This window comes from Zalophus californianus, chromosome 6, assembly GCF_009762305.2.
Source record: "Zalophus californianus isolate mZalCal1 chromosome 6, mZalCal1.pri.v2, whole genome shotgun sequence".
Classification (NCBI taxonomy): Eukaryota; Metazoa; Chordata; class Mammalia; order Carnivora; family Otariidae; genus Zalophus; species Zalophus californianus.
This window is the reverse complement of record NC_045600.1, coordinates 25,964,102-25,977,856: the sequence shown is the minus strand read 5'-3', so window position 1 is coordinate 25,977,856 and position 13,755 is coordinate 25,964,102. Positions and strand designations below refer to the sequence as shown.

Here is a 13,755-nt window from a genome sequence, read left to right as displayed (position 1 = left end):
TAGAACTAGAGAGACTAATTAAAGCTCAAATTTTGATGGCAGTAGAACATGTATTACTAGTAGACTACAATGAATCGAGGTTGAGGATGGATTTTGGCTGGGAATGGAAACTATTAGATGCCATAGAAGGGAATATGGAGATATGTAATCTCAGGTAAGGCCCAAATGAGAGTGCACTTGACTTCCTCCAAGTCAGTCATTGTAGAACTTGCAATATTACAAACCCCAGAGGCTTGTGCTTTAATTGTGAGATACCATGGCCTGAGTACCACCACCATCGCTCAAAGCAAGCAAGTTTCTCATGGCACTCACCACATTGCCTTACACAGCTGAGCACTCTTGCCCCCACCCAGAGGTGCACCGTAAAAATTCCTGCCTCTGATAAAAGTTTCTACTTGCTTGAGAAACTTTCTTTTGTGATTTGGAGACTGGGCTTGGGTTACTGATGAGATTAAAAACAGCTTTTACTATGAAAGTTTGTGAGATTGCAGTCCATTCACTATGTGTGCAACTGGATGAACAGACCTCTTATCCGTAGTCTCTTATATGACTTTCTCTTACCCACTCACAGACCCCTGCTTTGTGGACACACACCTGAGAATCTGTCCCTGGTCGTCTCCATATAAGAGGGCCTCGTTACTCTGATTTCTGATGTACAACAAGAAGGCATTGAAGTAAATGCCTCCTAGGAATATCTGTTAAGAAGCCACTTTTAGAAAATAAAAACAATCTAGCCTGCCAGTGAGATGAATTCTGATGTAATAATAGTTATAACGTAGTTACAAAAACCCTTTAATATCTAGTTCCTAAGTCTAGATTGCTACTTGTGGCTAGAAACTCTACAACCAGCAAGCCAGAAATGGAAGTAGAATCACAATTGATTAATTTTCTGACTTTGGGTGCAGTTACAGATAATAGTTCCATTGTAAATTCGAATGCCTGCCCTAATCAATATGGAAATCTCAAGGTTATTCAGCGAGGCCGTTCCTGCTGTTCCATCTGTCTCTTCCCTTGCGTTCACTTGTTCATTGGATCCGCCCACTCCTGCCTCCACCCTTCTCTTCATTTATACCTGGATGCCTTTCCCCACCACCCCTCCTTGCACTCAGAGTCCACGCAGTTCCTGAGCTGCTCAGTTGTTTCTTGCACATTCTCTTCATTAAGCTTTTCTCTTCCCTCACTAATGAGAAAAGAGATAACAGCTTCCTCTGGCCCCTCCTTTCCTCACCCTATAACTTCTGTTCGACTCCCACTCAACACTTCGCTTTGTGGAATGAGAACATTTTATTTGCGTATTTAGGTACTTACTTCTATTCAGTCATTGGTCGCCACATTTCTCTATATCTCTGGAAGTCCTTTGGGAAAGAGCGTGTCTTTTTAACTGTATAACAGCATGCACACTGAGGGATCCCTGAAGATCAGATGTCAAACTCAGAAAAATTCATAAGTAAGCTCTCAGCTTTTTGGTACTGTTCTCCGAGAAGATTAGCTGAAAGTGTGTAATTATACAACTGAACTGTGGGAGCCAAACTGTGGGAGGAGATGAGCGAGGATGTGACCTCTCAGAGGTGAGATTATGTGAGTAGAAAACCCTTCATCCATGGACTTCAGAATATATTACACAGACTTTCCCTTAACTAGGTATTTGGAAATCTCTCTGAGAGAGGCAGAGAAACCAAAGCAGACCCCTGAAATGATGAAGCTGTGTGGGAGAACACAGACGAGAAGAGGAGCCTGGGCTCCTGGACTCAGCGGACATTCCACTTTGCTCCTTCCCCCAGGGCTCTGTTGGGGTCATTAGAAATCAGGCTATAAATAACTAGGCGGCCTGAGGTCAGGCCTCAGGAAGGTCTTATAACCTTATCCCAGTGTTGCTGCATCTCTGCCATTGAAATGACCCTTAATGTCAAAGGAAATCTGCAGAGGAAATAACAGCAGGATGATTTAAGTCACTATGAATATTTCTCTTCAGTTAGACACTGTTTCCTTTCTTTAAGCCCCGATAGCCAGGTTTGGGGTAAGATTGTTCACTATGAGATTCTTCTTGTTTCTTCTGTGTACAATTTCCTGGTCACTGTATTTCACAAAGGAAAAAAAACAAAACAAAACACCACAGGGTATTTGAAGAAGGTCCAGAGGAGAACCAAAAATGAGAGAAAAGGGCTGCCAGATAAGACTGTTCTAAAAATTAGTGGGGACCTTTTTTAAAAACAGTGGGGAAATACATACATAAAACCTAAATTTGTCATTTCTACGTGTATAATTCAGTGGCATATAGTACATTCAGAGCTTGTGCAACCATCACCACCGTCCATTCCAGAACTTTCTTGTCATCCCAAACTAAAAACTCAGTACCCATTAAACAGTAACTCCCAATTCTCCTATTTCCCCAGCCCTGGCAGCCACCATTTTACTTTCTGTCTCTATGAACTTAACTCTTCCAGGGACCTCATAGAAGTGAAATTATGCAATATTGGTCCTTTTGTGACAGACTTATTTCACGTAGTATGATGTCCCCAGTGTTCATCCATGTTGTAACATGTCAGAATTTCTTTCCTTTTTAAGGCTAACATTTCATTGTGTGTATAGACTACATTTTGTTTATCCGTTCACCTGTTGATGTTTTCACCGTTTGGCTCTTGGGAATAATGCTGCTGTGAACATTGGTATAGAAGCATCTGAGGCCCCTCTTTGGGGTATATACCTGGAGGGGGTGGGAATTGTTGGATCACATGGTAATTCTGTGTTTAGCTTTTTGAGGAACTGCCAGAATGTTTTCCACAGGAGGTACACCATGTCACATTCCCACCAGCAATGCATGAGAGTTCCAGTGTTTCCCCATGCTGGCCAGCATTTGTTTTTTTCCACTTGTTTTGTTTTGTTTTTAATAGTTGTCATCCTAATGGGTATGAAGTGGTATAAATGGGGACTTTTCTACTTGGAAGAAGTGGACTGAGAGGGCAAGTGTAGGCCTGTAGTTATGAAGACTTCAGCTGGGATATACACAGACATGGTCACCAGAATCTAAAATTTTGGAATCTGGGTAACGAAGAAAGTCAGAGTATGTAACAAACAGCCTAGCATGAGTACTGAACAGTCCCCAAGGCCACCAGCCCTTCACCTTCCTCAGATGTACAGGCTAAACATCAGCTTGGCTGGGACTCCATTGAGGTAACTTTAGAATAATGAAAAAAAGTATCTTCTCAGACCAGTTGTTTTATCTCATGATGGACACATGAGCTCACTAATGGGTAGTTAAGAAAAACCATGAATTCTGTGAAATTCACCCCTATACTTTTGAAGTTGATGTTAGAGAAGATGATTGCTTCTCTGTTCCTATCTGAAATTTAACTTGCCATCCCACATCTGAAGCTCCCTGGCTCCTCTCAGAAGCCCTTGTGGCCTTCACAGGGGACTGAGGTGACTATTTTCATTATTTAACCTTCAACAGATACTTACGTACGCTGCCCATGTGCCAGCCTTCGGGATAAGGGCTACGAATAGAATGGAGAGCGGAGCCGACCCTGACTTGGTCTTCATGGAGCTACAGTTCAGTGCGCGAATCAGATTATTTATCACACACATAGATTTGTAATTCCACACTGTGTTTTGCTCTATACAGGAAAAATGCCTGTGATATTTCCCTCTTTTTCCATTAGGTTGTTCGTACAACCTCTCTAAGAAATAATGCTTTCTTTTCTCTTTAGGAGCCTTCAAACAGGAGGCTTTGCCTGGGAGGGAGAGGTAGAAAACAACGCGTATAGCAAGGCTACAGGGGTGGTCCCTCAGCACAAGTATCACCCCACAGCGGGCAGTTACCAACTCCATTTTGCCCTGCAGCAACTTGAACAACAAAAACTTCAGTCCCGGCAGCTTCTGGACCAGAGTCGAGCCCGGCACCAGGTAATTCAGATAAGGCTTTTCCATATACTAGTATCTTCCTTCTATGGGGGTGTGGGTGTGGAGGGATGGGGAATCAGGTCAATGGGAAAGGTAGGAGACATTTCCCAAGTGTTTACCAACACCGCTATGGCTTGGGCGATTCATGGAGAATCTGCTCTAAGGGAAGAAATGTGCTGAAGCCATGATGTTGGCTTTGCTGGGAGGTAACGCTGATCCAGGTTTGACATTTTCTCTCACTGGACTGTTTCTCTACACAAATGTCTTGTAGCATTTCCCCTTTCTGTTGCATGATGGTAGTTCAGTAAGCTCCCCGAGGGTCTACTTTCCATCTCCCTAAAAGCTAGCATTTGAAGCAACTCTTTTTTCTAAATGTACCACTTCCTTGTCTTTACACACTTGGTGCGCATAAGCACACATCAATCCTTCATGACCTATCAAGATTTTCAAGGTATAAATAATGTTTCAAGTTCTTCTCACAGGAAATGGTCATAAGTTTGGCTTTTGGTCTTCCGGTTTCACAGTACACAAAACAATACACAAAAGTGTAAGAGTATACAAGAAAATCCTTGCTGTCCTGGCATTTACGCTCTAGTCAAACACTGGTTTCCTGTTCACTGTCTCTACAATTACAGAAACTCCTGAGTATATGTGTGAGGGAGCTGTGTAAGTGAATTGTACTCGTGTGTCAGTGTGGCCCAAATTACAGAGAAGGGATGACTTCACAAAAAAATCAGGCTTTATGGAGTTAACTTTTTCTTGATGATTTCAGGGTTATCATTAGAATCCATTACTATGTTCTACATGTTCTTTTGGGCTGAATTAGTACTGATTCTATGAGCTTCCCTTTTATCTGGTTACGTGAAGAAATATATCAGTTTGATCTCTTGTTATTTGCTCCTATAAAAATGTAGTACATAGTGTACATTAGTTTGTGCAAAATTAATACTCACTCAAAGGATAAGGCAACATTTCCCAAAGTTTTTTTCTTTCCCTCTAAATAAAGCAATTATCATATGCTCTCTGTCTCTACTTAATCTTTTTAACCATTGTCCAAGTCCAGACATTTTATTATTTCGATTTCATTCATTATGTGCTCATCTTTTTCTGTGCCGGTGTACTCTCTATATTATATTAACTCGATGTAATTTACGAGAAATCGAAAGTATAGGTAGTTGGGAAGTAGGTCGGTAGGTCATTTTTACGGGAGGAAAATCCAGACTTCTTACCTGGGAAGCATGGAATGTAGCGTCTCATTTTGATCACCACACTGCCCTCTATTACACAGTAATTTCCTCATTTAGAAAGTCTTTGGGCTAGGCAATTTGCATTTTCACAATTATAGATATAAATGTGTATCTTGGTTTTTTTTAGTCTGTGTAAATTTCTTAAAACTTGGGAACTTCTGAACTCCCTGTCATGCAGAGTACTTGAGAATGCAAACTTAATCAGATCCTGGACAGGAGAGGTCTCAAGAATAGCCTTATTTCCCTTATGTGAGTGTAATCAATGATCTAATGAATCTCGACAATTGGGCCCTTTTAATGCTTCCATACCTTGAAATAGTGATGATTTTTAAAGTGATCGTAGGACATCGAAGTTTGGGGGAGAGACCGTTTTACTGATTTTTACTTTTAGAAACTGCTTCATTTAAAAGCCCGTCTCATTCTTTTGATTAGCTTCCAGCGACTCACATTCCTTTGAAAATTCAGAGTACTGCTATTCTTGTGTGGATTTTTTTCTTTTTTCCAGTGAGGATTACAGTGGTTTAGTTTCACTGAACTATGAAGTATATGGAAAACATGTTTTTTAGAATCTGTCAGAATATCTGTCTTAGGGAGGAGTTAGAACTCCCAAGAAGGGAGTTATCCCGTGTCTCCTGGAGAGGGAACAGAAAATCATTCATCATAATTTTATATATGTTTATAACATCATTTGTTTCTTCCGCCTGTTCTTCTAATCCATAGCTGATTTAGGTAAAAATGAGTCAGGGTGAAGTTCTGGGACTGTGGGGAGAGCTAAAGAAACTAAATTCGTAGCTTGAAGAGTTTATAACTAAGAAAATAGCAAATAAGATATTAAATGTCTCTTCTTCTTGCCTGCCTTATGGCTGTGCTAGGCTTGACCATTATAATTATCACCACGTCGTTGATGGAAGCCTGCTTTGTGTTCTCTGTGTTTCTGCCCTTGGGTTAATAGATAGAGGTGGTTTCTCTGATGAACTCCTTATGTTTGGGATTCATTTTTCTAAAGTATACATAGCCAATGATATAAGTAACAATTTGATTAATTGCCTGTTTGAGGGTAGAATTGAAATCTAATTTACTTAACATTCATCCCTAAGAGACACCTATGGAACAGGCCATTAAAGGGGGCTTTATACTGTATTGCACTGTAGTGTATTGAATTATATTGATTATGTGCATGGACTGTGCCTTTCATAGTGATTCCCTAAAAATATTTTTGGGAAACATCATGCAACCTTTCTTGCACTACACGCAGAGGAAATTCTCCATCCCTTTCTGCACTTAGGTAGCCAGCTTATTAAAGGTATTGATTTCAAGAAGGCAAACTCTGATTGAGGATATGTTTGGAAATGGACATTTCTAACCGTTCATGCAGAGTAAGGTTTGATCTTCATCTCTGTTTAGTGTTGCACTCATAAACTGAGAAAGTGTCATGTACTGAACCCATCTCAATAAGAGACTGGAACCGTAACATGGGCATCGGAGAGGAATTCACCCAGAGCCATTGGCAGGATTTCCAGGGACTGAGGTACAAAGAAATAGGTGTGATCCAGTCCATTTGATAGAAAGTAGGATAAACAGAGTGTACACACTGATGAGTAAAACCAGCAGTTTTAAAGAAGAAATCATTCCAAGTCAGACAGGATCAGTAAACTTTTTTTGTAAATGGCCAGATAGTAAATACTTAAGGCTTCAGAGGCCATAGAGTCTCTGTGGCCACTACTCAGCTGTGCCATGGTAGAATGGAAACAGCCGTAAACAATATGGAAATGAATGAGTGTGGCTGTCTTCCAGTGAAACTTTATTTATTAAAAATGGGTGGCAGGCTGGATTTGTCTTATAAGCCCTACTTTGCAGACCCCTAATTATGAGCAACAGAACCATTTGGAGGGCCTGTTAAAACACCGATTGCTAACCCCGCCCCATTTCTGATTCAGTAAGTTTGGGAATGGGGCTCAATTATTTCCATTTCTAACCACTTCCCCAGGTGATGCCAGTGCTGCCCTTTGGGGGACCACACTTTGAGAACCATCGAGCTAAAGGGAAAGAGATTAGGAACGTCTCCTCTTCAGTTATTTGTTTTCTGTCCTTTGGCAGGGAGACTGAACATGTTAAAACTTAGTGTTGCCCTTATAAAATTTCAGGCAATCATTGTTTTATAGGAACTTTTTTCCATCTTGTTCACTCCATCTACCACAGTCTCCTTATAAATAAGTTTTCCAAACCTGAAAACCTTTGTGTGCATTTTTCTTATCAGGGTACATTCTGCTCAGCAATCATGCTCCCAGGATTCAAGTTTTATGGTGGACAGGAGATAAGTAACGGGACAGATTCCTCCTTCTTTGTTTTTAATAATAATAGCCAACACTCAGCACTGTGGCCCAAGCACTGTTCCAGGTGCTTTACATATATTCATTTATTTAACATGAGTTTCAGGGTGGTTGGAGACATGACAGAATCCTGGTCAGCTCGGGGTGGTAAAATGAATCTGTTATGTGTTGATCTATGATACCAACGTGTGTCTTCTCTCTGGTTTACACTCATTGCTTCCCACTTCCTTCTCATTCTGGCTTCCTGCCCCTGAAGGAGAAGGATAAAAAACTTTCCTTTCAGCTGAGTCGGGGGACTTTCTTGGGCAGCAGTGACTGCTGGTGACATCAGCATGAGTAGCCCTCCGTGCTGGGGGGCTGTCAGGAGGGCCGCACCGGCTGTGAGGCCCAACTGACCTGATTCTAATTGCCGACATTGAGCTGATGTTATTCTTGGCCCGGGACAGAGCGATTACTCAGTAGTTTCTGTTAAAGTGATCCTTTGTTAAACTTCTGCTCCCAGCCCCCCTCTCCTTCCCTCCCACTCTCTTCTCTGCCTCATCCAGACTGAAAAAAGCCCAAAAAGCAGAAAAATTCAGGACATGTTGATGGCCAAGGCAGAATTGCTGAAGTTTCTTTTAACAACAGAGGGGAGAGAGGGGGGATTTTAAATACATCTTAATTTTTCACTGGTTCCGTCCTCTATCCAGAGCCCTTCAATTGTTAGTAGACTTAATTTTGGACATAGTGAGGTAACTCAAGGTAAGAGAAAACTGTGCACCCTGAACCCCTTTCATCCTTCACTCCATCTGTCCTTTACTTCCACCTGCCCACCATGCTCTCTTCTGTCGGACTGAGCTAGATCAGTAAGGGGCAACAGAAAGTAACGGTCCTGTAACAAGTGTGGGGGCCTGGGCAGCTCTGGGTTCACACCAAAGGGTCTTTCAGTATGCTAGTACATCTTGAGTGCCATATGTAATGAGCTTTTTGCTGATGGTATGTGTGTCCATGCACACAGCCTCACAGGTATGGGAAGGATTTCCATATAAGCCCAGCCAAGTCTTGTTATACTGCTCCTAAAAGTCCATTGCATGTGTCTAGAAAAATTCTGCCCCCCTACAGGAATGAATACTGTTTCTCCAAGGCTTCAGCTGCTGTGTGTTTGTTTTGTGGGGGAGGGGAAAGAAAGAGAAATTCAGCAGGCACCCGGACTTTTCCAGGCAGCCAGCAATAACATGCTAGCTCCTCAGCATGGCACAAAGAGAGCAAGCAAACAGGCTGGCTGTGCGGGGGGAGGCTTTCTACATCCTTCTAACAGAGTGTCCAGGAGGAAGATTAGACCGGAGATATTCAAGAGGAAGAACTTACTCGTGTGTGCTTAAGTTCCTGGAGCATGTTGGCCTGTCATAACCAACTGCTGATTTGTTTTGTTTCGTTGGGCGTTTTGTTCCACTTTGATTTTCTTTCTGACTTTTATCAGGAACTCCTACAACACTTAGTTTCTAGATGATGATGATGATGATTGATTGATTGATTTTCCTAGAACCATTTGATTTAGTGGATTTTGCCAAGCCGAACTCTTTTCTTCTTACCTAATAAAAATATGTAGAAAATATGTGAAATGATACATGTAAAACTACATTTAGCTGTTTGGGAAATAGGCCCTCTGGACGGGCTTTGGAGTCAGATAATCTTCCATTTAAATCTTGCTTCTGTCCAGCCCATGCCTGGGACAGGCTATTCAAACTTCTCTGCAACTCAGTTTGCTTATGTCTGCTAAGGAGATGATAATATATATCTGTGCGTATCATGAGGATCGCATTTCTCAGGATGTTACCACGTGTCAGGCACTGAGCCAGGACTTTTATTTGTATTATCACATTGAATCCTCCCACTTGTCCTCTTATTAGCCCCACTTTACAGACAAAAAACCAGATAATCACTTCAGGTGACTTTCTCGGGGTCACATAAGTAATAAAAGGAAGAGTGGTTTTTTAACCCAGGAATGCAACAGGCATAGCATCCAGCCTCCACACTATCATGCTGTATGCAACCATCCTGATGCTATATTAAGGCATTCATGTATATTTTATACACACACACACACACACACACACACACACACATTAATCTATGTGTATTATTACATAAGTTTTTAAGTTGCAGTTCATGCATCCACAAGTGTACTTACTGACACCTATAAAACTATATTTGAAAAGTCCTCCTCAGGTATCCTAACTAGTCTGCTATCATTCATCCTATGCACTGTCATAAAAGAGAAGGTCTACTGAACATATGTATACTCAGGTCTAGACATTCTCCCACGTATCTCAAATTCTTAAAGAAATGTCTTAAGAAAGTGTTCCTTTAGAACTCTTGGAAACACCCATAGTTTCCCTCCTTTGTGTTTTTATTTTTTAGTAATAGGATTAGGGACTACCGAGTCGTGCAATATCCTGAAACGTGTTCTAGAAGTTTGAAGATTCAGAACACTTGTGTGAGTTGTTATTAATAACATAGGAGTTATCTTTTCAGTTATCACATTGTCCTTTCAACCCTGTTATTGTTGCTGGTCATAGTATTTTAATTTTATTTCTGTGATGGTGTTTCTGAGAAGACTACTGGGAAACATGACCGGTGTCTACAAATGTGACTATCATAGGTGATAATTTTTCATGATTACTATTATGCTTGCTTTTTCAATTCCATATAAATCTGATTCCTAATGCATTGTTATAGTAGAGATCTCAGTTTGCTAGGCTGATTCATCACTACTAGTAATAGAAGTCCCCTGATTACCTCCAGCCTGCTTTCTAAGCTGCTGCTGGAAAGTGCCCCTCTGGAATCTTGGAGGGAGGAAGGTGAGGGGCAGGGAAATGGACACAGAGTGAGTGCCTCCTGTGTGCTGGATGTAACACTATCTCCATCCCACTGATGAGGGAACTCAAAGAGTTTAAGAAACTTCCACGAGGTTGCATAGCTCGCTAATTACAGATATAATATTCAGACCCAGTCAGAGAGCTCCCAAAGCCCTTTTCCACTCTGCCACTCTCCCTCTGGAGAGAAGTGACTCTATAATTTGCTTTTTGTGTTACACATTTATCATCAGTCAGATAAGGCATTCCGGATTTATTGATGCTGCTGCTACTATAGACTCATACACACAAATATAAAAGAAAGGGTCAACGTAATGAATCAAAGTATAGAACTCTGCTTGGCTGTGGGTATGTTAAAAGGCAACTGTTCACCTACCAGCTGCTTGGGATCAACCTTGTTTGTTGTACAGCCTTAACATGTGGTTTTGCTCCTGCTGCCTGGCGACCAGTTTCGTTCTCTGCCCTCATTCGGTGACCCGTGGTTTGTTTTTCTTTGTCTGTGGGCATATGAGGGACTCACAACTCTAACTCTGTGAGATAATGAAAGACCTCATCCTTAAATACAAAGAACCGTGTCCATCTGAAGTGGACACAGCCCCAGGAAGAAGCTTAACAAATGGATGAGAGCAAGTTCTATGCAAGATGCACAGTAGGTCAGCCATGTGAGATTCTGAGCCAAATAAGACAAACCATGTATCTGAAGGCAGAGACAATTTAGATATTTATAAATTCTGAATTTAAAGTTGTGAGGGAACTTAGAGGTTGCCTTGTCTGATTATTTCATTTTACTCATCAGGAGATGTAAGACACAGACACATTATCAGAAGAACAAGGACCCTGATAGAGAAATAATTCCCTACAACTACTAGCTAATAAAAGATAAGAGACAATTGAAAACAATGCTATGAATTATATTTTTTTAAACAATTGAACTCTCAATCCGGGGTCATTGCTGATCTTTTGAGGTTATCTTTATTTATATATGTACATATATACTTTAACTTTTAAAATAAGTAATAAAAATCTGCTTATAGACAAATTTTTTTCAAGCTTTCGTTCTTGGAGTAAAGCTAGTGAAATCTGGGTCTTTTAAATGCATCTGATGAAAATTGGACACATTGCTAGGTTTGCTTTAGATTTGCTTTGGAAGGGAAATATGATTTCAGTGGATTTGCATTTGAAGGGAATCAGCATAACATAAATAAGGCTGTGTTGTGTAATGGGGCTTTGAAATCAGACTCTTTGTGGGCATGGATCCTAGCTTGCTACTTAGTAGATGTGCCATCATGGCAAATTATGGAACCTTTTTGTGCCTTGGTTGCTTCCTCTGTATATAGAGATAGATGATAATGGGACCCACCTCAGTGGTTGGGAGGATTAAATGAGATAATAGCATGTAAAGTGTTTAGCGGAATGTTGACCCAGGGTGAAAGCTCAATAAAAATTCATAGCTCTTGGGGCACCTGGGTGGCTCAGTCATTGTCTGCCTTCGGCTCAGGTCATGATCCCAGAGTCCTGGGATCAAGCCCTGCATCGAGCCCTACATCGGGCTCCCTGCTCAGCGGGGGGATTCTGCTTCTCTCTGCCCCTCCCTCTGCTCATGTTCTCTCTCTCTCTGTCAAATAAATAAAATCTTTTTTGAAAAATTCATGGCTCTTATCATGTATTACTTTTTTTTCATCGTGGTAAAAACACATAGCACAAATTTACCCTCTTAATAATTAAGTGTATGATACAGTATTGTTGACTATGAACATTGTTGTGTAACAGATCAATAAAATGTTTTCATCTTGCATGACTGAAAGTCTATATTCACTGAACAACTCCCTGTTTTCCCCTCCACCTGGCCCCTGGCAATGACCATTCTATTTTGTGTTTCTATGAGTTTGATTACTTTAGATACCTCATATAAGTGGAATCATACAGTATTTGTCTTTTTCATGACTGGCTTGTTTCACTTAGCATAATGTCCTGAAGGTCCATCCATGTTGTAGCATATTACAGGATTTCTTTCTTTTTTTAAGGCTGAATGATATTCCATCGTATGTATATACATTTTCTTTATCCATTCATCTATTGATAGGCATTTAGATTGCATCCACATCTTAGCTGTTGTGAATAATGCTTCAATGAATATGGTTGTGCAGATATCCCTTCTATTATGTATTACTTTTTTTTTTTTTTTTTTTTGAGAGTGCATGAGCAGGGGGTGGAGAGACAAAGGGAAAGGAGAGAGAGAAAATCTTAAGTAGACTCCACACTTAGTGCAGAGCCCGATGGAGGGCTTGATTTCACGACCCTGAGATCATGACCTGAGCTGAAACCAAGAGTGGGCCGCTTAACTGACTGGGGCACCCAGGCACCCCTATTATGTATTACTTTTAACCTTAAATATACATAGCATTATAATTTCAATTTCGGGGTTTTAGTTACCCACCCCTTCCCTGTGCCAGAAGCAGAAGTTGGTTAAGATGATATTAAAGAAAGTGTTTAGGAGAAGTTCAAGCCTCATAAAGTATTAATTGGCTACTTTTTTTTACTTATATTTACATATTTGAACAATTGAAAATAAATGCAAATGAATTCATTCACAATTGCTAGTGAGATATGAGAAGAAAAAGTAGAAAGGATGATTAATACCATGATGGGCTGCTAGTGAGGGAAGGTCATCTACATGACATCTTAGGGCTACTTAATTTCACCAGGTCTTCTGGTCATTGACTGCAACTCTGGCCTTAGCCAGCTGCCTCATGGTTGGACTTCTTTGGTCATAACACACACCTGGCCCAAAATCAGTTCAGTTGTCTTGATGCTGTTGAAAAACCAACTCAGAGACTACTGCTGGACTCTTTGGTTTTATTGGATGACAGAGTCTGAGGCTCAGGAGCATACCTAAGTATCTATTAATGACCAGCATTGTTTCTCAAATATACAAGTAGAGTTGACTTAGAAAATGCCTAAAACACAGTGGTTTTTGTTGGTGACTAGATTTTCATTACAGGTAAGCAGCTGTATTCACATCCTGGAGAGTAGATCATTTGAATTAATAAGAGCCTTCAGTCTTAGATGCTAAAGAAGACAGAGCCTCTTAATTGATTTTAGAAATAAAAGGATATGCCAGAGAACTTCTGGTATCTTTGACCACTCAAAGCCCTATCCCAGGTATTCACGTCGTCAGTCTCTCTCTGTATGAACAGTAGCATCTTCTGGGTTTCTGCCCCATCCCTTTCAGGGTTATAGCACTGCTCCCCGCCTTGTCCACAGTACCAGAAGTTGTACTCTGTTTCTGTTGCTCAGCCTCCAGTCTTGTCCCAGCTGACAAACATTGTGAATGGAAGACAGCCAAGAACTCCATACAATGTGAGACAAAGGCCTTTTGGAAGCTTGCTTTTGCTAAAATAGAAACAGCTACCCTCACCCTCA

The 13,755-nt window shown here is 40.9% G+C and overlaps 1 protein-coding gene across 25 annotated transcripts in view; it reads left to right on the top strand.

Moving 5' to 3' along the window:
- TTLL5 (tubulin tyrosine ligase like 5) overlaps window positions 1-13,755 on the top strand; it is a 276,731-nt gene that overhangs the window by 185,196 nt on the left and 77,780 nt on the right. For 24 of the 25 annotated variants that reach the window (XR_003515953.2, XR_003515950.2, XR_003515947.2 and 21 more), the window contains one exon: window positions 3,708-3,903. Coding sequence is in view for 18 of the 25 variants with exons in the window: in XM_027572090.2 (XP_027427891.2) it covers window positions 3,708-3,903 (196 nt within the window). In the remaining 7 variants the exon portion in view is untranslated. Of the gene's footprint in view, window positions 1-3,707; window positions 3,904-13,755 lie in introns of those variants that run through there. The other variant, XM_027572099.2, reaches the window with a different exon arrangement.